The sequence below is a fragment of the Hemiscyllium ocellatum genome, chromosome 21, assembly GCF_020745735.1.
Source record: "Hemiscyllium ocellatum isolate sHemOce1 chromosome 21, sHemOce1.pat.X.cur, whole genome shotgun sequence".
NCBI lineage: Eukaryota > Metazoa > Chordata > Chondrichthyes > Orectolobiformes > Hemiscylliidae > Hemiscyllium > Hemiscyllium ocellatum.
Window position 1 is genome coordinate 49,142,333 of NC_083421.1, and position 23,704 is coordinate 49,166,036.

At 44.6% G+C, this 23,704-nt stretch overlaps 1 protein-coding gene across 5 annotated transcripts in view; it reads left to right on the forward strand.

Annotated features, from left to right (window-relative positions):
• LOC132825862 (ras-specific guanine nucleotide-releasing factor RalGPS1-like) overlaps nt 1–23,704 on the forward strand; it is a 781,992-nt gene that overhangs the window by 707,058 nt on the left and 51,230 nt on the right. For all 5 annotated transcript variants that reach the window (XM_060841441.1, XM_060841437.1, XM_060841440.1 and 2 more), the window contains 3 exons: nt 2,495–2,546; nt 3,438–3,518; nt 18,461–18,566. In XM_060841441.1, coding sequence (XP_060697424.1) covers nt 2,495–2,546; nt 3,438–3,518; nt 18,461–18,566 — 239 coding nt within the window. The remainder of the gene's footprint in view (nt 1–2,494; nt 2,547–3,437; nt 3,519–18,460; nt 18,567–23,704) is intronic.

A 23,704-nucleotide genomic window follows, 5' to 3' on the forward strand; every position in this document is an offset into this window, starting at 1 on the left:
GAAACCCACTCAAGACACAGGGAGAATGTGCAAACTCCACACAGACAGTCGCCCGAGGCAGGAATCGAACCCGGGTCCCTGGTGCTGTGAGGCAGCAGCGCTAACCACTGAGCCACCATGCCCCTTCACTCTCCTTCATAATGCTGATAGAGACTGGTAGTAGCAAGCAGGCTGGTTAAAGGGGAAGCAGTGGATGTAATATGTTTGGATTTTTCAGAAGGCATTTATAAGTTCCCACAGACTAGGCTGTCCACAGTGTGGGAGGGAGTGGGTGAGCATGGCTAGATGAATGGCCAACTTATGGAAGACTGAGTTGTGATGTTTAGATTACTTACAGTGTGGAAACAGGCCCTTTGGCCCAACAAGTCCACACCGACCCGCCGAAGCGCAACCCACCCATACCCCTACATTTTACCTCTAATCTAACACTATGGGCAATTTAGCATGGCCAATTCACCTGACCCGCACATCTTTGGACTGTGGGAGGAAACCGGAGCACCCAGAGGAAACCCACGCAGACACGGGGAGAACGTGCATACTCCACACAGTCAGTTGCCTGAGGCGGGAATTGAACCCGGGTCTCTGGTGCTGTGAGGCAGCAGTGCTAACCACTGTGCCACCGTGCTGCCCACTGCTAACCACTGTGCCACCGTGCCACCCACCGTGATAAGTGAGTGCTGGCAACCTTCAGACTGCAGAAAGCTACAGAACAGAGGGCTCAGGAGTCCTTGTTCATACATCTCAAACACACTAGCATCCGAGTTCAGCAGGGAATAGGACGAAAAATGGAATTGTCAACCTTCATTTCAAAGGGAATGGAATATAAAAACTGGGAGGTTTTGCTAAAACTGTACAAGGCGCTATTTTGGACCACAGCTGGAATACTATGAGCAGTTTTGGAGCTCCTTTTTCTAAGATAAAAAACATACTAATATTGAAGGTATTTCATAGAAGGTTAAGAGGTGATCTCGTTGAAATGTATAGGATTCTTAAGGGCCTTGACAGGGTAACCACTGAGAGGATATTTTTCCTTCATGGAAGAGTCTAGGACCAGAGGGCATAGTCTCAGAATAACGGGCGACAATGTAAGACTGAGATGAGGAGGAATTTCTTTCCTTACAGAGGTGAGAGTCTTTGGAACTCGTTGCCACAGAAAGCCTTGGGGGGGGGGGCAGAGTTCTTGTGTATGTTTAAGACTGAGAAAGATATATTCTTGGTCAATAGAAAAATCAAGTATTACAGGGAAAATACAGGAAAGTGGATGAGGGATGTTGGATCAGCCATGATCTTAGACTGGTGGAGCAAACTCAAGGGGCTGAACAGCCTGCAGCTGTTCCTATTTCTTATTGTCTTATGGTCACCAGGGATGGATGGGCTGTCTTATGAGGAGAGGCTGGATAACTGGTCTGCATTGGAACATAGAAGAATGTGAAGCAACTTGACTGAACCAACCAAGATTCTTAAGGAACTTGACAGAGTAGATGTGGAAATGTTGTTTCCCTTGTGGGAGAGTCTGGAGCCAGAGGGCATATTCCGAGAATACGGGTCACATATTTAAGACCGAGATCAAGGGGAATTTCTTCTCTCAGAGAGTGGTGCATCTACGGAATTCTTTACCACAGGAGGTTATTGAGGCTAATTTATTAAGAACAGTCAAGGCCGAAATAGGCAGATTTGTGATCATTAAGGGAATCAGGGGTTACAGGGAAAAGGCAAGAAAGTAGAGTTAAGGATTAGCAGACACCGAGGAGAATGTGTGAACTCCACACAATCAGTCACCTCAGAATATAATCAAAGCCGGTCCCTGGCACTGAGGCAACAGTGCTGACCATTGAGCTACCATGCTGCGCAAGGCTATAAGCAAGGATTTGTTGTTTTCGTTGCCACATAAGGTAGGAACTGACAGCAACATGAATATATGTTGGCAGTGCCTCTGAGGTCAACACAATACAACACAGGTCCCAGAGAAATGGGTTAATTTTTTTTACTGAAAAGCTGGGCTGAAAAGGTGAAGACACCCTTCTGCTGTGCTGTAGTGCCCAATCGTTCCCATTCACCTGGAAACTCAGTAACCAGTGGGCTGCCTGAATATTGACTTTTCATCATTTATTTTGTGAAAGGACATCGAGAGATTTTGAGCCGAGCACGCAACTAGCATGAACCTCCTCTCAGCCGCCTGGGTGAGCTGTTAAACTTTCTTCCCAATCCCAAAGATTATTTTCAGATTAAAAATTCAGTAAACATTTTTTACTGAAGACTTTACAACCTTGGTTAATAGGAATGAGAGGACTTTGCTGTGACTGTGACAACTCACTGAAAAGCTGAAAGTGAATTGCTGCCTTTCATGCTGATCGGAAATTCTTAAATCTTCAAAATGGTGTTTGAAGTGACATTTCTTTATCACTACATCATTCCAGAATGCTGCCGTAATGTTTAGTCGCCTTCTGCCATTAATCAATTCAACACGTCTCTCTGTGTATTTATTTTTTCACAGGAAGCAGCGAGAGCTCTGAGTTCAGTGAGGAACTGTCCTCGGGGTTGGAGAGGTGAGTGGTGTCTAAGCAAACATTTCTCATTGCATTTTTTTCACTTGCCCCTCACCTTTTTTACATTTCCTCAGTGTTCAGTCGTTTTAGAAAGTGATTGACATATTGCTGACATTGGGTAAATTGATGGCATTTCCTGGGAATTGTTTTTAATTTCCAAATTCAACATACTTAGAAGTGAAACACCTAATCCATTTACAGTTTGGTAATGCTTATGAATTATCAATTCATAGTGGAGGCTAATAGAGTAAAATCACTCAGTGCACAGACTGACTGAGAAGTAGTCAACTAAGTCTGTAAAACCAGTTCCACTAGTACAAAATGAGAGTGGAAATAAAGACACTACAGTAGTAACTGAATAATTAAATTAATTGTGGGAAGTTCATATCCCTTCTGTTTAAATTAAGATACAACTAACTTGTTTAAAATATGTAGGACGACTTCCTTCAAAAAACATCAATTACTAATCTCTCTCAGGATGATTCTGCCCATTAAATGCCTGAATATGAAGTATCTGTTTGTCACAATACTTTATAATGGTGATTTGCTAAAGTCAATTTCCCACAGCCACCATCTAGTGTGCCAGTGCAACAAATGTGAGTTGTACGACACTCCAAGGCTGATGTGCCATCCAGAGACCTGCACTGGCCAGTATGGGCACATTGAGGGCAGAAGCACTGTTCTTACACCCTGCCTGACCAAGCAGAGTGGAGGTCAATTGTAATGCCTCACCAATTGTAACACACAGATGCACACACGGACACACACGCACCTGTAGCGGGCTGTTTGCCGAGAGTAATGCATGTGGCCTATTCTTTATGCTTGTATGAGCATGTGTATATTGTATGGGGTTGTGCGCTCTTCAGAACTCATGTTTAAATTTGCAAACAGGAATCGGTTGTATGCAACACTAGGTCCCAACTGGCGGGTTTCAGTAAAGAATTCTCCAAGGAGCCGATGCAGTATTAACAGGTACAGTAAGGTGGGGAGAGGGTCCGTCATAAGGTGGAAGGTCAGAGATCGTGGGCTAATCTTATGGGTCTGCATGCCTCCATCCCGAATCAAGTTTGTCATCTTCCACACTTACATATTGAGTGCTATCTCTTTCGTGGGAAACCTTTATGTTCCATATCCGGGCAGACCCACCTGATTCCTGGTTTCCTAGGCCACCAGCTATTTCAGGGTATCAAGTGACAAGTCACTCAATGGCAGCATCACCACACAGCGAGAGCATTCCATTTCTTTGTGGAAACCGCATTTTGTCTCTTCATTGGACTGGAACAACACAATATCCCTAAGCATAAATATGACATCATGGGCTGAAAAGGTGAAGACACCCTTCTACTGTGCTGCAGTGACCAATCATTGACATTCACCTGGAAACTCAGTAACCAGTGGGCTGCCCGAATATTACCTTTCCATCATTTATTTTGTGAAAGGATATAGAGATATTTTGAGCTGAGCACACAACTAGCATGAACCTCCTCTCAGCTGCCTGTTATACTTTCTTCCCAATCCCAAAGATTATTTTCAAATCAAAAAAGAAGTGGTATAACCCTGGAATTTGACAGATTTTGGCTAATTTTCGAATTATTCCCCTCATCAAACCCAATATAGATTGAGTGTAGGTTTATTGCTACTGATCCTGAATGCTGGGCTCAAAGTATGGACAATATGCTTGACAATGGACATGTGAGGCTGATCCCAAGGCAATAATCTACAGGAGTTATGTGATGTTAGATGGTATAAGAGCAAATCATGTCGTTCATAAAGGTCTGTTGGTGTCTACTTACTTGTCAGCCTTGAGGTCAGCCACTCATGACGGTTATGGTTTATAGTATATACTGTTGGAATGTAATTGAGGGTTTGTAGTGTTACATTGGTGAGTTTTTGCACCAATAACCGCTCCAGAGCCAGACATTGCATTGTAAATCTGGGATACACGATCGCTGGGGTAACTTTAATGGAATTGTTCGGGGGAAAAAAGCTGCAGCTGGCCACCTACAAACTCCAGATACAGTATATATTATTTGACACAAACACTTGAGCTTCTGTCTCACTGATAACTCATTGTGTGTTGTCTCATGGTGTGAACTTCATTCCTGTACGTCTGACACGCTGCCTAATGAAGATAATTGCAATAATGAGCACGGCTTTGTGCTAAAAGCCCAGACACCTCTTGTATCATTCCATTTCTAAGTTGTATGTGAGGAACTCTGCCCTTTTTATGGCATTCATTATTGCTGTTATATAACACTCTTCCTGGGATAGAACATTTCCTTCAAAGATCCATCTCCAAAAACAAACCCAAGTACTTTGACAAAACAATAAAAATTCTTTGAAATTCGGTGGGCTTTCTGGGCATAGTGTTATATAATAATTAACCCACTGGTGTGTTTACTGGGAAACAAGGAGAAGGAAAGTGGATAATTTTGCCTGTAGTGTATCCAATAGACTAAACTACAATGGCTTGGGAGGCAGCATGTGAACCCGAAATAACTCTTAATTCCTAATTGCCTCCAAGGTGCGCAATACAAACCCAATATAGCCGCATAAAATAGGTGCAAAAGTTTCTACTTTTATTGAGGCAACTAACTTAGCAAGCAATGACTGCAATAAGGGCGTTGGGAGCAGAGGGCTTATCTAACCATTACAGAGCTGCACATGGGAACACCATAGTGACCAAGCTGATTTCTGTCTGGTACCTCACCCTGCCTGAACTCATGAAGCAATTGTCAACTGGTTATTGATATGGTGGTCATGATAGTCCTGCTCGATCAATTTTCCACCTCAGGCCTGCAGACAGGGCTGATTGGATAGGGAGCAGAATCTTGGCTGTGTTTGAAAAGCCCTATTCCAGTGTGAAGGACTTTCCCAGCATCCTTGGGTGTGTGGCCTAGCAGCAAATATCCACTCAGTTGAGAGCCAATCTGACAGAGCTGTTCCTCATTCTGAAAAAACAATGCAAAAAGAGCAGTGCTTGGAAAATTATGGTGTGGAGCATACTCCATTTTGAACGAAACAGACGATCTGGATTGGTACGTTTCATTTACACGTTTCTCCGGTTTCTCTTTCCAGGCTGCTCTGTGCGACAGCCTGCTTCCATTCCTTAAATGAAGCATCTGCCTCTCTCACCCTGTGTTGCAGTCAGTGTTTGCATTACATGCACAGATTAGATCCTAGATTCTTTTCATTTCTTTGCATAGGGCTGTGATACAGACTCAGTGCCAGCAAAAACAAATTGAATTACAACCTTTTAATTCACTGCTTGCAAAGGATGGCTATTGAACTGAGTTTCCCACCAGTATCCAGTGAATGTGGGCTTGTTGTATGAATTAAAATACTTCTTGCTTTTTAGCTGAAGAAATGCAGCTTGAACACATGTAAAAACCATCTTCAATAGTAAATGCTTAGATGTACAAGGGGAATTTTCATACAAGATGGGGAAGGGCTCAAACTCAGACTTCAGAGCCTCACCTGCTGATGAGGACTGCATTACTCTAGGCAATTATTCACAAATACCATTGAATACTCACAACAAGGAGACCATTGGGCCCATCTTGTCTGTTTCAGCTGTTTGCAAGTGCAGCTCAGTTACTCACGGTGGCACAAGTGGTTAGCACTGCTGCCTCACAGCGCCTGAGACCCAGGTTCAATTCCCGACTCAGGCGACTGACTGTGTGGAGTTTGCACGTTCTCCCTGTGTCTGCGTGGGTTTCCTCCGGGTGCTCCGGTTTCCTCCCACAGTCCAAAGATGTGCGGGTCAGGTGAATTGGCCATGCTAAATTACCCGTAGTGTTAGGTAAGGGGTAAATGTAGGGGTATGGGTGGGTTGCGCTTCGGCGGGTCGGTGTGGACTTGTTGGGCTGAAGGGCCTGTTTCCACACTGTAAGTAATCTAATCTAATCTTATCATTATCCTGCAGCATCCTTGTGCTCCCTTTAGAGCTGTATCCTTTCTTTTATATTTCCTCTCCTTGTTCTTCCTAGCAAAATGCATAACTTAACACATTTCTGCAACACAATTTACCAGTCATGCATCCAACCCTTCCTCCAGCTGGTCTAAGTTTAATTGATCACTATCTTCCTCATGGTTCACAATACTTCCAAGTTTAAGGTGTTATCTGCATATTTTGGAATTAGACCTTGTATTCCTGAGTCCCGATCATCAACATAAATCAAGAAAAGCAGTGGACCTAATACTAACAGAGGAAACTGAGACATCTGCATTCCCATGGTCCAAAAATTAACTGTTTTGTTTCCTGTCGCTCAGCCATCTCTATCTCTATGTTGCCATTGTCCCTTTTGTTCCATGGGCTTTAACTCTGCTGACAAGACTATTATATGAACTAATCATCAAGTGTCAAAGTGCACAGAATGAGTCTAAGTTAGGACACCAGTAACAGGTTCTGAAGGATGTTCAGTGACGCTTGGCAGGAAAAGCATTGGGACAGCTCAGTCCAAACATAGCAGAGCATGGGAGTGACGGTGAACATTAAATCTCATAGTGTCACAGGACACCTCAACACCTTAATGTACATCAGATAGCCTGACTGCAGCTGTAGCTTGAGATTAAGTAAAAATTACACAACACCAGGTTATCGTCCAACAAGTTTATTTGGAAGGACTAGCCTTTGGAGCGCTGCTTCTTCATCAAGTGATGAAAGAGCAGTGCTGCAAAAGCTAGTGCTTTTGAATAAACCTGTTGGACAATTAACCTGATGTTGTGAGAGTTTTAACTTTGTCAACACTGGCTCCACCACATCATAGCTTGAGATTAGCAAGGGCCATTTGGTAGTGTGACATTGATAACACAACAGGAATGGATCTACAATTAGTTGTGAACTCTGGATGCCAGGCTAATATTTGCTGCTGTAGCATTGAGAGTCATTAATCATTGTGCCTGCACACTAAACAGAGTTGGTATTTGCATTAATATGCCTCTGCCAACATTGTAAGCATATCCTCCAGCAAATGGTGCGTAGGAGACTGCTTTTGTATATTGCGCCTGACCTGAAATGATAATCCCCGATATAAATGACTTAAACCAGTCGATTAACGTAACCAAAGTTTATTTACGCTAGCAATGGGAACAATTATACAGCAAATGTATTCAAGATGTAGCCTAATGTTGTGTTGAATGACTGAATAATTGTACTGTTAACGACAGCGAGTAAGAAACCCTTCTGTGAGACTGTGTCAACTGCACACGCGCCTCTAACTGTTAGTGTGTGGGATATGGAAAATATTCCATATGTATCATTTGGGAATACAACTTCAACTACTTTCCTTTCCACCATTTGGAAGCTAATCCCTAAAGGAATTATTTTTGCTGCTCTCCCTCGGATGGGATATGAAAGCCAGGCCCCATTTACTCTCTGAAAGATCCCACAGCACTATTTTGAAGACAAGATAACCTGCCCAATATTTTGTCCCCTCAATCAACCTCGCTCAAAACCAAATAATGTGCCCCTTATTGTGTTGCTGTTTGTGGGAAGCTCTTACTGTGTTCAAGCCTGTTGCCATTTTTCCAACATTGCAACACATAAAATAAAACACGAATTGTAAATCACACTGGACGCTCCTGAGAATGTGAAAGGCATTATTTCAATACAGTTTTTGTTTCTTACAGTAAGGAGTTGTCATGCTGGTAAATGCAGTGTTTCTGCGTGAAGCACAGTGTGTTAACATTGACCACACCGAGTCATTTAGGACATAGCTGGGTTGGTTAAACTGACCCAGAGGGTGCCCCAACCTCAGCTCGGTCACTGTGCAACTACTTCCTTATTCCCCTTCACTTGTCATCCTGCAGTGCGTCAGTGAGATTCTCAATTCAACTCTGAATTCAGGGATATTTGAAAAATCGCTCAGGAGTCGGGATCAGACTGATTTATTAACTCCAGCAAAACCTGCCAACTTTGCCCTCACCAGCTTGTGTCTGAGTGCTGTCTGAGCTGAACGTTGCCAGTCCCTCAGAGGATGTTAGCATTCAACAAGCAGGGGAACAAAAAAGTGCGTGCTACACTGTCAATTGACAAACGTTTGCCTGAAATGTCCCTACTCCTTGAATGCTGCCTGACCTGTTGTGCTTTTCTAGCAACATTCTAATCTTGACAAACATCCTTGCTGTCACAGTGGTAACCAGAGCAATGCATCCTGTTTCATTGACTCATTCAAAATCCATGATTGTTTATTTGAAATTGTTAGGCAAACACTGAAGTAGTAGTTTGTGAAAAAGTTTATGCAAACAAAATGATGACCATTCCTTCCTAAAATGACCTTCATTTGCAGGTTAAATGTTTGGCTTGAATATCCTCAGCCTCGTCCCATGAACATTAGTGCGCAATGGATTGGTTGCCTAGCGACCATGGGCCTGATGCTATAGGACAATCTCGGGAAGAGGAGGAGATTTTCTTGCTAATGAGGGACCAATGGCTGCCCACTCTCCAGGTCTCATTTGGAATAGATAAACTTCAGTTCCAAACAGGCCCTGACATGAAATCACAGCCTAGACCCAAACATGGTCATGTTACCAGAGAAAAACTGGTAGCTAAGCTCCATCAGACATTCAAGACCTCTGTATTGAATAATTTCCTATACAACACCTTCATCACTTCAGTGCATCTGCATCCACTTACTTTGGATGTTTTGACCCTATATTTGCTCTGTATCAGGGGAACTCCAATCATATGCACTTCAGGCAGAGCTAATTGAATAAACACTGCATTGTTTCAGTTTGTAAACCAGGCCGGCCCTTGTTAACCATCTGAGAGCTGCAGAACAGATGTGGAATCAACAAACAACAGCATTTGTGTAACCCCTTTAATGTAGCAAAATGCATTCTTAGATCCAATTTGTCACTGAGCCAAAGGAAGAGAAATTAGGCTAAAGGTTTGGCCAAAGAGGTCTGTTTTTGGATTGCCTGAAGGGACAGCACTCCTGAGTTTAAAGCCTGGGCAGCAGCAGAGCCAAATGCCAGTGGTGGGCTCCAGGGAGTGGGAATGGTGTGCGAGGCCAGACTTGGAGGAAAGTAAATTTCTTAGTGTTCTTCTTAAATTATATTTTTATTAAAAAATAGATTTTTCGATATTACATCAAATAGAAAACAATCCATAACTTGGAGAAAAGAAAGAGGTCCTGTTAGATAACTCATATTTCTGTGCTTACTGATCAAAAGACATAATTGTGTCTCCTTCAAATAAATACTCCATGCAAGACACACCCTTAGCTGCCCAATGTTTGAATCCTGAATCTATCAACCCCGATCGAAAATGCAGCTGACCCACTATGGGTGTAAGAGGAGATCTTTTGCCAACAGTGTCTTCCCTCTGTCGAATTGCCCTCCATGCTTTAACAGTATTGATAACTATTGGATTATGGCAATATTCCCTGACTGTCATCATTTTGTCTGGAAACAGCAAGCTAATAAGGGGGGGCACCCTACCTGAGAGGTTTCAATATCTAACCATATTGAAAGAGGGTCCCCACAGGCCCAGTCACTCACGTAAGATAAAAGTGAGTTAGTAGGTAGTTTTATTGTCCGAGAGAACCACACCCTCCCTCCCTCCCCCTGACCGCGGTGAGAGGCAATTGCAGTTTAACTCATTTAGTAAGGGGCCACTTACAATGCCAAATAAAAGAGCTGAACCAGCCGTTCAGTCTCCTGAATGTTTGCTTATCGAAAATCTGGGAGAGCATCTGTATAGGGTACAACAAATGGGGGAGAATATTCATTTTAATAAGCGCTATGTGACCTAACCATGACACTGGAAGCACCTCCCATCTTTTAAGGTCTTGTTTGATTTTGTCAAATAATTGTACAAAATTAGCTTTGAACAACCGATCCAGAACTGGAGTGATGAATATGTCCAAATATGTCCAAATACACAAAACCATTCAGCAAACCATTGTATCAGACGAGGCACTGAAGTTGCTGGATTTGACAAAAAAACATTAGGACATCTTCTGCATGCAATGAGATCTTGTGTAATTTTGACCCCACTTCTGGAGCTGATATATTGGGATCCCCCACAAATGGCCTCTGCCAATGTTTCAATCACCAATGTACAAAGCAATGACGAAAGGAGACAGCCCTACCGGCTGCCCCTAGAAATACTATAATTGCTTGATTGTAACCTGTTGGAGATGACCGCAGCGAGAGGGTCACTATTGAGAACCTTTACCCACTTTATAAAGACCTCACTCAAGCCAAACCACTCCAGACTATAGAAAAGGTACGGCCACCCAACTCTGTCAAATACCTTCTCTGTGTCTAAAGAAATCACCAATCCCTGTATTGACTGTTGTTGACATGCTTGAATTACATTAAGCAGCCTCCTAACGTTATTGGAGGATCTACAACTCTTTATAAAGCCCGTCTGATCCTCTTTAATAATAGATGGCAACACAGTCTCCAGCAAGAGTCTTAGAGAGGATTTTGGTGTCCACATTTAAGGGTGAAATGGGCCTGTATGAAGCACCGTTCTCTGGAACCTTCTCTTTTTTTAAGAATAAGTGAAATATCGGCCTCTGTTAGAGATGGCACACGATCATGACTTTACGAGTCATTGAACATATTGAGCATCGGGCCTGACAATATGTTTATAAATCTGTATAGAATTCACTGGGGAGTCCCTCAGGACCGGGAGTGCCTTTCCACTCTGAAGCTGCTTCACAGCCTCCTGCAACTCTTGCTCTGATAAGGGGACATTGAGAAAAGACTCTTGTTTGGGGGCATACCTGGGAGCTCCAGATCTTGGCCCACCCCTCCTCACAACCCTCAGATTGGTAAATCTCTGGAATGCCACATTAATCTTTTTGGAATCACATGTTAGATATCTAGCTCCTTCCCTAATTGCCGTAATGGCTTGAGGGGCATTCCTTTTCAATGCCGAGATATGCGAGGTATTTGCCTGCTTGTAACCTTGCTCATATAACCTTTGTTTTACGAAAGTAAGCTCCTTCTTTGCTGTTGATTTTCCTGCTCCTCAGATGCTGCCTGACCTGCTGTGTTTTTCCAACACCACTCTAATCTAGACTCTGGTTTCCAGCATCTGCAGTCATTGTTTTTACCGAGCCTAAATTAATGTCTAAGAATGCCCTGAATTCCCTAGAGTAGTATTCCACAAACTTATTATCATTAAGGATAAAGGGATCCATTCGCCAGTGCCTCAGGCCCATTATAGCATCCTTAATCTTAACGAACAGGTACACTGGAGCGTGATCCAGATGGTAATATTACTAATCGTACAAGATGCCCCCAAGTCCAGGGTTGCCACAGGAATCTGGAAAAAAACTCAATCCTGATGTGACGTCTGTGTGGGTTGAAGAAAAACGTAAAATCCCTGCCTGATTGGTGGAGATGCCTCCATAAGTCCACAGATCCACTAACTGTTTAGTTTGTATAGAGGGTGTTGGGTGCCCTTGGCAATCTGTCTACTGTGGGATCCATGAGACAATTAAAATCTCCCCCTACCATGATATGCCGGGATTCGAGACTGATCAGTTTAGAGAATGCATCTACCAGAAATTTGAGGGGATGGGCTGGAGGGCAATAAACATTTAAAACACCATATTCTTCCCCGTTTATCAGGGTATTGAGAATTACAAACCTCCCGTGTTTGTCTTTAACACACTCTAGTAACTTAAATGGGAGATTCCTCTTAAACAATGTAGCCACTCTTCTACTTCTGGTATTAAAAGATGAAAAGTAAACCCAACCAAAGCCATTCTGCTGCAGTTTCAAATGCTGCTATCATCCAAATGTGTCTCCTGTAACATAGCAATATCCACCTTCTCCTTTTTAAGACTTGAAAATACCTTAATTGGTAGTGACTCCCCTTGATGTTCCAGGTGCACCATTTAATCAAGTCATTAGCCATAACCTTCTGCAGTAACATTTAAATTCCAGAGAGGAGGAGCTCGAGTTACAAATCGCCGAACCTTAGTGTCACAAGATCCATTGAACATAAAAACTACATAAACTAAAACCAAAACAGTTAACAAACCTACAAAGCCATCAAAGATTATGTACAACAAAAATAAAGAAAATCTCCCAACATATAAAGCACCAACGGCACTGAATAGGGGAACTCTCACCCTGCCCAACGGGGGCAACTATCCATCCCAAAACCCAATTTCCCATCCTGTTGCCAATACTGCAGCCCGGGCATTTAAATACCTGAACCAGGTATAAACTGCCCGTAAGTAGGCATCTAGCCATCCCAAACATTTTCCTTCCTCCTAGCTCGAGCCACACAGCTAACACAAGCAGCAAAGAAAGAAAATACACCATGGCATAGCAATGTGAACAAAGACATTTTGAATAAAAAGGGTAAATACCCCACCCTTCCTTTGGTATAACTTAACTTAGAAATTGAAAGTATACATCTCAACCACTGCCAAACCAGGTTATAACCAACAAAACAAAGGAAAAGAAAGCCCCGACCAGACTTACTCTTTTTTTTAAAGAAAAAACAGAGACATACCCAAACAACACTATTATTTGTGCATATTAAATTGTTCAGATTAGGTTAATTTGTCCACAAAGTCTCTTGCCTTCTCCAGCGTGTCAAAGGGATGTACAGGTGATCTGAAGCATCGCCGGATACCTCAGAGGGTACTGGATCCTGAACTCCCTCAGTCTTTTCTTGATGCCGTCGTAGGATTTTCTTTTCTGGATCACTGCCACTGAGAAGTCCAGGAAGAACATAATCTTAGAGCCCTAGTAAACTAGGGCCTTTGGATCCTTCCCCTGGATTCTGGAAGCTTCCACAATTCTTTCCTTATCTCTATAGTGATGAAACCACACCAAGATAGGACGGGGATGTTGACCCTGACCTGACCTCTGCGCCATGACCCACTGAGCCCTCTCAATCTTCAAGCCTCTCATTCCAGCCTCCAACTTAAGGAATTTCGGCAACCAGTCCTCAATAAATTCCACTGGTTGCTCACCTTCCTTCGAGGTCATCAACTTGGTCAAGCAAATTATGGACCTGCATCTCCAGGGTTTGGATCCTATCCTTGGAGGAACCACTATCAGCTTCCACCACTGTGACTCTGTGTTCCACCTCATCCGTCCTTTTCTCCAGGTCTCCCAGCTGCTGTTCATGCTTCTGCAACATGAGAGCGGGGTCAGCTTCTCCTCTATCTGCTTACTCAACATCATGTGAGATTTCGCGAGCTCCTTCACCAGGGCCTGGGGAAAAAATAGAGTCCGAGGATCTTGCAGGCTGGGCCATAGGCCGGGCCTCAGACACTCCTCCTCCCTTCTTCGGCATCCCTGGATGGGGAAAACCCATGTAAGTTGATTTTTAACAGTTTCCTGGGAGTCCACGACCTTTCAGAGTCACAAGATATCGCGGTGGTCCGGGTACGGCGGGTTAAAAGTTCATCCCGCGTGTGCAAATCTCTGCAACATGATCTTCCTAGATTGCCACCATCTTGGATCCCCCATTTCCTGTTGTTTAATGGGCTCACAACAGAGGTAACAGTGATTCAAAGAGACTGGGTTTTTTTTAGATATTAGATATTAGATTAGATATTAGATTACTTACAGTGTGGAAACAGACCCTTCAGCCCAACAAGTCCACACCGACCCGCCGAAGCGCAACCCACTCATACCCCTACATTTACCCCATACCTAACACTACGGGCAATTTAGCATGGCCAATTCACCTGACCCGCACATCTTTGGACTATGGGAGGAAACCGGAGCACCCGGAGAAAACCCACGCAGACACGGGGAGAACGTGCAAACTCCACACAGTCAGTCGCCTGAGTCGGGTTTCTAAGGAGACACTTCAGTTAGATAGTATGTCACTACTGGGGTGATACTGGGACAGCACAGTGGCTCAATGGTGCACAGCAGCCTCACAGCGCCAGGGACCCAGGTTCGATTCCACCCTCTGGTGACTGTCTGAGTGGAGTTTGGTCATTCCCCCTGTGTCTGCATGGGTTTCTTCCAGGTGCTCCGGTTTCCTCCCATGGTCTAAAGTTGTACAGTTTAGGTGGGTTAGCCATGGGAAATGTATGGTTACAAGGATAGGATAGTGGGGTGGATGCTTTTCAAAGGGTCTGTGTGGGCTGAAAGGGCTGAATGGCCTGCTTCTCCACTGTAGAGATTCTATGATTCTTTCTGTGCAGGGGTCAAAGCATCTGAAGTGCACTTTGGAATTGACTTTAATATGAGTACGAGTGAGGTGGTGCTTTTTGCTAGGAAGAACAGAGAAGCCACATATTCTTAGGAAAGCATTTGTCTAAATGAGGGGGGAGGAACGGAGATCTGTGAGCACATATCTACATGCAAAATCACTGGTGGTAACAGTGCTGATTCATATGGCCAGAAGAGAGCAAGCATAACATTGAGTGCCTTTCTAGAACAGTGGAGAAATAAGAATTGGAGATCAACTGTCCAGCATCTGCAGTCCTCACTTTCTCCAAACAAGAATCCATATTGTCCTTGAATAGAACCTCAGCTAGACCACATTGGATTGCTGTGAATAGATCTGACCTGCATGTCATCACAAGAACGGGAAGTGTTGTTCCATGTTGTGAAAAAGAACATGATGTGCCAAAATGGTACCAGAACTGAGAGGCACCTGTCAAGAGCAATTGAGCAGGCTGAGCCTTTTTCAATAAAACATGAAACAAGCAACCTAATCGAAGGGTCAAAACCTTGGAATCCTTTCCTGAGTATCCCTGCACCAACAAAACTGCAGATGTTCAAAACAATAGCTCACCACCACCAAGGGCAATGAGGGATGGTCAATAAATGCTGTCCTAGCCAGAGACCCCCATATCCATTAGTGAATGAAAACATCTTTCACTTTGCAAAAGATCTGTTTGAGTAGACATAGAGATGTTTCTGTTTGAAGGAGACCTGCACTTGGGGCCATGTTGGTCGCTCGTAAATCCAGTTGGAACTTGAGAAACTGAAGAGTGGTTAAAACATGGAACTTATCACCACAAGGAATTGTTGAAGCAAAAGCGTTGATGCAGTTAAGGTGAAGGTTGAAATGTCCAGGAGAGAGAAAATAATAGAAGGATGCATTAGTGGGGTTAGAGGAACAAGGGCCAGAGGGAGTTTGTATCACGCATGAAAGCTGGGATAAACTGGTTGGACAGAATGGCCTATTCCGCTGCACAGGAGCAGATTACTATCCGGATTCCTGATGGAATTTATTTCACAATGTCGGAGCAGTTGTCTTGAGGAGTGAACTGTTCCTGGCAGGCTCACCAGCAAACATCAGTCAATGGTGTTTTTGGAGTTCAGCCACTTTTATAATCCCGTCTCTCAGGAACAGGAGGAGGCCATTCAGCCCCTCAAGTCAGCTCTGCTATTCAGTAAGATCATGGCTCATCTGTGGCTTAACTCTCTCTGCCAGTCTTGGGCCTGTATCCCTCGGATTAATGAACCTTGTCTATCTCCGATCCAAATTTCACAAGTGAATTAGCATCCACCGCCATTTGAGGAATAGAGTTCAAGACCTTCACTACTCTTTACAGGTAGAAGTGCTTTCAAACATTGCTCCTGAATGTTCTGGCCTTAGTTCTTATACTGTGCCCCCTGGTTCCAGGAATACTTACTGTTTATCTACACTTTCTTAATATCCTGAAGACCTAGATTAGATCACCCCTTAGCCTTGTACGTGCTAGAGAATAAAGACATAATTTGTTAAATCTTTCCTCTTGACTGAGGCAACACTTAAAGATACGGGATCATATCTATGAAGGGTATGTTATCGCGCTCCTTAAAGAATGAAAAAGGTTTATTGCTTTCTGCAGCCCCACAGCTCTGTTGCTCTGATAAACGTGAGAAAATGAGACTGAAATGCTGCCTTCCCTGCCCCAAACCCTCTCCTGCTGGATTCCCTCTCTGATTTTATGTGCTAGACAACCTGAACGGAATCATTCCCTACAGGATAACAGAGGGGAGGTAAAATCTAAACCCAGTAGAAGTGGTCAGGTCACAAGCTAAATGATAGACTGCAGTAACGTCAAGGAAACTTTCTTATCCAATTGGAACCCAAGCCAACTTTGTCAATCAAGTGAACTAACAGGCCAACCACCAATATTGGGGCCAAGAAAAAGGAAAAGGCAAAATCAAGCACACATGCTTTGAAATAGAGCAGTAGTACAATATTTCCTATAAACCTTTTCCAGTTGATCTCGGCAGAGAGAGAGGGCTCCTCAGAGCTGACCCAGGAAATTTCACCATGAAGCCTTCATTGTTTCTCGTATTATTGCTTTGCTGCTTCCCTTCATAGATAACTTGGTCAATTGCTATTCTGTTTTACTGTAACAGACTAAAGATGAAAGAAGCAACCAAATTATTGTGTGAAGGAATTGTGCACTGTTATGGAAGCTCCCATTTTGTGAGTGTGTAGTTTGGTATTGGTCAATACTGTGCGCCATTCAGCTGCATTGATGCCTAAATGGAAAACATTTTTCATAGTCACTGGTGATCACTGTGCCAATGGGTTGGCTGAAATGATCAAACTGAGGGACACTGGTTTGTTATCCACAGAACCCTGAAGGTAACAGGGCAGATGGAGAAGGTGGCTAAGAAGGTATGCAAGATGCTTGCCTTTTTCAGTGCAGGCTTAGAATACAAGAGCAGGAAGGTTATTTGGAACTGTGTAATAATATGCTGGTTAGACCACATGCTGTTCTGGTCAGCACTTTATGGGAAGGCTGTGGTTATGTACGGGATTTACCAGAATATTTCCTGGGCTGGAACCATAAGGAAAGAGCTATGAGGCTAGGGTTATTTTCTTTAGAGCAGCGAAGGTTAAAGAGATAGTAGTCACATGAGACTAGCTGTGTAGCTCTTTTGGGAGCTAGTACAGGCACAATGTAAAAAATCTATGTTTCTATTATACTCCTATTGCAACTCTACATTTCTGCTTAACTGACTTTATCCGGTTTCTTTCAGCTGAACTTGGGGACAATTTTAAGATTCCTTAACAGTTGTGATGGCTGAAACACTTTTAATTTGAACAATCTGAAGATGTTGAAAATGTGTTGCTGGAAAAGCGCAGCAGGTCAGGCAGCATCCAAGGAGCAGGAGAATCGACGTTTCGGGCATGAGCCCTTCTTCAGGGAATCAGGTAGACAATCTGAAGATGTCTACCTCGGACTCCCCTGGCTTGGAACTGCACGAGCTTAAAACCTCTGCTGCTACAGTAACTGGTTTCCTCTGAACTGAGCTAAAATCTGCGAGGAGAGAAACTAAAACTTGCTTTTGAACTCAACTCTTGATTATTCTCAATGAGAACACTGGTGTTTTTTGAACTGAACCAAGTGGTTTACAGTGGGTTTACAAATGTTCACACAGCCTATCATAATTCTAGAGGTGTAAATATCTTGTTGCATTGAGATTCCAAAGTTCTGGATTACTGTCACATGTCATCTTGAAACTAGTACATTTTAGTCACTGTTCCAAAATGACTTTCTGATCCTCCTTTTAAAAAAAAGTCTCCACCTGACTAACATTTAAACTTTTTTAAAAAAAAATCAAAATTGCAAAAATGATAACACATTTTATACGCCTTTCAGCACACTCTTATGTATTCACTTGTTCACTCACTTGGTAGAAAATACAGCATCTTATTTCCTTATGTGTAGAAGTATACCTGGTTACTGGTGAGTGGTGATCTTGTTCAATAGCAGATCATTGCTGAAGCAAAAAGGAGTGGCAGATGGTTGGGTGTTCCTGAGGTTTTTGCTGGCATATGTTGAGTTCTATATTGTAGCAGAAGACTGAATATACTTAAAGAGTTAACTTGAGTTGTCGATCTTTAGGACAAAGCTGATGATTGTCTATGAAGTGCAGCACTCTCTAGAAACCTACAGCGCTGTATCGGTCATGTTTCCAAGTGATTCCAAACCTGACTCGCTTCCTTTTCTCATCAGCCCAACAGATGCATGCAGTTGCCCTTTAAGTGGAGCAGCCGGAGCCATCACAATGGAAGGACCACTGAGACGGAAAACTTTACTGAAGGAAGGCAAGAAGCCAGCGGTAAGTGGAACTTACATCAACGGCATTTTTTTTCTTCAGGTCATCCAAATGTTCAGCTGTTTGAGTTGGCAGTCATTTGTAGCTAATCATCCTCAGACTGTGTATCAAGACATTGAACCTAATGAGCACTGAGTCAGGAATTCCCATCAGACTCGCATTCGCAGGATTTTCCTCCTCCACTTCAACTACAGAAATAATTAAAAAATGATAAAAGTGGACACTGTGGAGAAGTGGAAAACAGGTGGGTAATGGGTAGCATGGACTGTGTCCCAAGGGGAGGCAGATGGAGATTTATAAAAATGATTTGCAGTCAGTTATCTGTTGGCTTCTCCCTTTCCATTATCCAGCTTCAGGGGTGGGAGAAGGTGAAGTCTTCTGCTTTCGGGGTTAGTGTATGAGCCGGGACCTGGACACGACACCAGAGCTGTGCAGTCTGTGTGGGAGGAACGGGATGGAGGTCCACCTTGACCAGTAAGCAGCACTGTCACTCGGGGATCTCAATCAGTATTAATGAAGCTGCTCACATGGTGATGGGGCATAGGTTTTACACCAGTTCAGCTGTTACTAATAAGAGTTAGGAAACTGCAGGGTATCAACCGAGGACTCTCTCTGCCTTCCACTAGGGGTTTTCATGGACCTTTCCTGAAAGAAAGAAACACTTTAACAGGAAGATCAAACCAGTCAAAATGTCAGTCTCTCTCTCTCTCTCTCTCTCTCTCTTCTGTTGCCTCTCGAAACCCCTCCTTACAGAGAGAAACTTGGCACCCAGTGCTCCCTCTCAGTCCCCCTCATCTCCCCGCTCACTCTCTGTCCCAAACATTTACCCCTTCCCTCTCTGTCCCAAACATTTACCCCCTCCCTCTCTGTCCCCCTCATCGCCCCGCTCACTCTCTGTCCCAAACATTTACCCCCTCCCTCTCTGTCCCCCTCATCGCCCCGCTCCCTCTCTGTCCCCCTCATCGCCCCGCTCCCTCTCTGTCCTCCTCATCGCCCCGCTCCCTCTCTGTCCTCCTCATCGCCCCCCTCCCTCTCTGTCCCCCTCATCTCCCCGCTCCCTCTCTGTCCCCCTCATCGCCCCGCTCCCTCTCTGTCCCCCTCATCTCCCCCCTCCCTCTCTGTCCCCCTCATCTCCCTCCTCCCACTCTGTCCCCCTCATCTCCCCCCTCCCTCTCTGTCCCCCTCTAGTGATGGAGAGGGATAAGTGTGCACTGCAGGGCAAGAGTTATAGCTGGGGGCAGGGAAATTATGATGCGGTGAGGCATGACTTAGGATGCGTGGATTGGAAAAATAGGCTTCAAGGGAAGAACACATGATATGTGGAGATTGTTCAAGGAACAGCTAATGGGTGTCCTTGATAGGTATGTACCAGTCAGGCAGGGAGTAAAGGGTCTTGTGAGGGAGCCATGGTTTAATAAGGAATTGGAATCCCTTGTGAAAGGGAAGAGGGCGGCCTATGTAAAGATGAGGCATGAAGGTTCAGTTGGGGCGATTGGGAGTTATAAGGTAGCCAGGAAGGATCTAAAGAGAGAGCTAAGAGCAGCGAGAAGGGGACATGAAAAGTCCTTAGTTGGTAGGATTAGGGAAAACCCAAAGGCTTTCTATAGGTATGACTAGGGTAGGTATCGGTCCAGTCAAGGATAGTAGTGGGAAGTTGTGCGTGGAGGTGGAGGAGATTGGAGAGGCACTAAATCAATACTTTTCGTCAGTATTCACTCAGGAACAGGACACTGTTGCTGATGTGAATATTGAGTCACAAGTGATTAGAATGGATGGCCTTGAGGTATGTAGGGAAGAGGTCTGGGGAATATTGGAAAGGATGAAAATAGATAAGTCCCCTGGGCCTGATGGCATTTATCCTAGGATCCTCTGGGAAGCTAGGGAGGAGATAGCGGAGCCATTGGCCTTGATTTTTATGTCGTCGTTGTCTACGGGAATAGTGCCAGAAGACTGGAGGATAGCGAATGTGGTCCCCTTGTTCAAGAAGGGGAGTAGGGATAGCCCGAGTAACTATAGGCCAGTGAGTCTCACTTCTGTTGTGGGCAAAGTCTTAGAGAGAATTGTAAGGGATAGGATTTATGAACATCTGGATAGGAATAATGTGATCAAGGATAGTCAGCATGGTTTTGTGAAGGGCAGGTCGAGCCTCACAAACCTTATTGAGTTCTTTGAGAAGGTGACCAAGGAAGTGGAGGAGGGTAAAGCAGTAGATGTGGTGTATATGGATTTTAGCAAGGCGTTCGATAAGGTACCCCATGGCAGGCTAATGCAAAAACTACGGAGGTATGGCATTGAGGGTGCATTCGAGGTTTGGATTAGGAATTGGCTGGCTGGAAGGAGACAGAGGGTAGTAGTTGATGGTATCGGTTCATCTTGGAGTGCAGTTACTAGTGGTGTTCCACAAGGATCTGTTTTGGGACCATTGCTGTTTGTCATTTTTATAAATGACCTAGAGGAGGGGCTTGAAGGCTGGGTGAGCAAGTTTGCGGATGACACGAAAGTCGGTGGAGATGTGGCAGGTTACAGCGGGATATAGATAAGTTGCAGAGCTGGGCAGAAAGGTGGCAAATGGAGTTCAATGTAGCTAAGTGTGAAGTCATTCACTTTGGTAGGAGTAAAAAGAAGATGGATTACTGGACTAATGGTAGGCTACTTGGTAGTGTGGATGAGCAGAGGGATCTTGGTGTCCATGTACACAGATCTCTGAAAGTTGCCACCCAGGTAAATAGTGCTGTAAAGAAGGCATATGGTGTACTGGGCTTTATTGGTAGAGGAATTGAGTTCCGGAGACCTGAGGTCATGTTGCAGTTGTGTAAGACTCTGGTGCGGCCTCATCTGGAGTATTGTGTGCAGTTTTGGTCGCCATACTATAGGAAGGATGTGGAGGCATTGGAACGAGTGCAGAGGAGGTTTACCAGGATGTTGCCTGGCATGGTAGGAAGATCGTATGAGGAAAGGCTGAGGCACTTGGGGCTGTTCTCATTGGAGAAAAGAAGGTTTGGGGAGATTTGATAGAGGTGTACAAGATGATTAGGGGTTTAGATAGGGTTGACAGTGAGAACCTTTTTCCGCGTATGGAGTCAGCTGTTACTAGGGGACACAGGTTTAAATTAAGGGGTGGTAGGTATAGGACAGATGTTAGGGGTAGATTCTTTACTCAGCGGGTTGTGAGTTCATGGAGTGCCCTGCCAGTAGCAGTGGTGGACTCTCGCTCTTTATGGTCATTTAAGCGGGCATTGGATAAGCATATGGAGGTTATTGGGCTAGTGTAGGTTAGGTAGGCTTCGGTCGGCGCAACATCGAGGGCCGAAGGGCCTGTACTGTGCTGTATTTTTCTATGTTCTATGTTCCATGTTCTATCTCCCCCCTCCCACTCTGTCCCCCTCATCTCCTCGCTCCCTCTCTATCCCCCTCATCTCCCTGCTCCCTCTCTGTACCCCTCATCTCCCCCCTCCCTCTCTGTCCCCCTCATCTCCTCACTCCCTCTCTGTCCCCCTCATCTCCTCACTCCCTCTCTGTCCCCCTCATCTCCCCCCTCCCTCTCTGTCCCCCTCATCTTCCCCCTCCCTCTCTGTCCCCCTCATCTCCCCACTCCCTCTCTGTCCCCCTCATTTCCCCCTCCCTCTCTGCCCCCTCATCTCCCCGCTCCCTCTCTGCCCCCTCATTTCCCCGCTCCCTCTCTGTCCCCCTCATCTCCCTGCTCCCTCTCTGTCCCTCTCATCTTCCCGCTCCCTCTCTGTCCCCCTCATCTCCCCGCTCCCACTCTGTCCCCCCTCATCTCCCCGCTCCCACTCTGTCCCCCTCATCTCCCCGCTCCCTCTCTGTTCCCCCTCATCTCCCCGCTCCCGCTCTGTCCCTCTCATCTCTCTGTTCTCACTCTGTCATTTTAGCCACCTTTTAACCTTTGACCTTTTCTTCCATTGGGATGTTGTTGAGTCCTGTGTAATTGTGGAGCCTCGAAGGAAGCCTTTTAGCCCGTTGCACTGGTTCTCTTGAACAGAAATCCACTCAGTCCTGCCACTGCCTCTATCCTTCCACCCAACCTGCCTGGTATTTCACATTTCCTCCACTATCTTTTGAACTCAAATTTGAATCAGCATTCTGATGTTGAGATGCTGGTGTTGGATAGTGGTGGACAATTTAACGAGGAGTGCACTCCAAACCTTGTGTTAAATTTCCTTGTGCCAGTCAATCTGGGTCAATTCAATCTGAGTCACCTGATCATCAATCCTTATCAATGGTTTAAAAACAGTTTCCATTCATTATCTCTAAACCCTTTGTAGCTTTATACATTTCCAGTAAATCCCCTCAGGTTTCCTGGCTTTTAGGACAGTGACCTCAATCTCTCTGTAATCTCTCATCCCTGGAACTATTGTGATAAATCTGTTCTGAACCCTGTATAAAGCTTTCACGTCCTTCTGCTGCCTAGAACTGCAAGTTACAGTCACAATGGGGTCAACTTGTTTTACGTAGGTTCAACAAGACTTCCATACTTTTGTATTCTGTACGATTATTCATGTGTACTGTTTAAAGGTCCATTTTCAGTACAATCAACTTTTAAAACCACAGTTTTCAGGAGATTACAGACCTTTTAACTGTTTGTATTGGGCAGCACGGTGGCACAGTGGTCAGCACTGCTGCCTCACAGCGCCTGAGACCCGGGTTCAATTCCCGCCCCAGGCGACTGTCTGTGTGGAGTTTGCACGTTCTCCCCGTGTCTGCGTGGGTTTCCTCCGGGTGCTCTGGTTTCCTCCCACAGTCCATGCGGGTCAGGTGAATTGGCCATGCTAAATTGCCCGTAGTGTTAGGTAAGGGGTAAATGTAGGGGTATGGGTTGCGCTTTGGTGCGTCGGTGTGGACTGGTTGGGCCGAAGGGCCTGTTTCCAGTAATCTAAGCTATCTCTGTTTCTTTGAACCTGTTCTCGTGCTGGAATATTTTGCTTCCAAGATCACTCCTTGAGGTTTTCATGAAGGCTGCTTTCCAATTTTCAGGGTTCTTTTTGGTTTTCAGGAACTCTTTTCTCTCTTTCGGATTAAGTCAGCTGGTGATGCAATCCCATAGTAACAATACCTCAATTATCATCCCTCCCTTAAATGTAAAACTTCAACTTGCAGTTTTGTGCAATTTCCTACACACCACA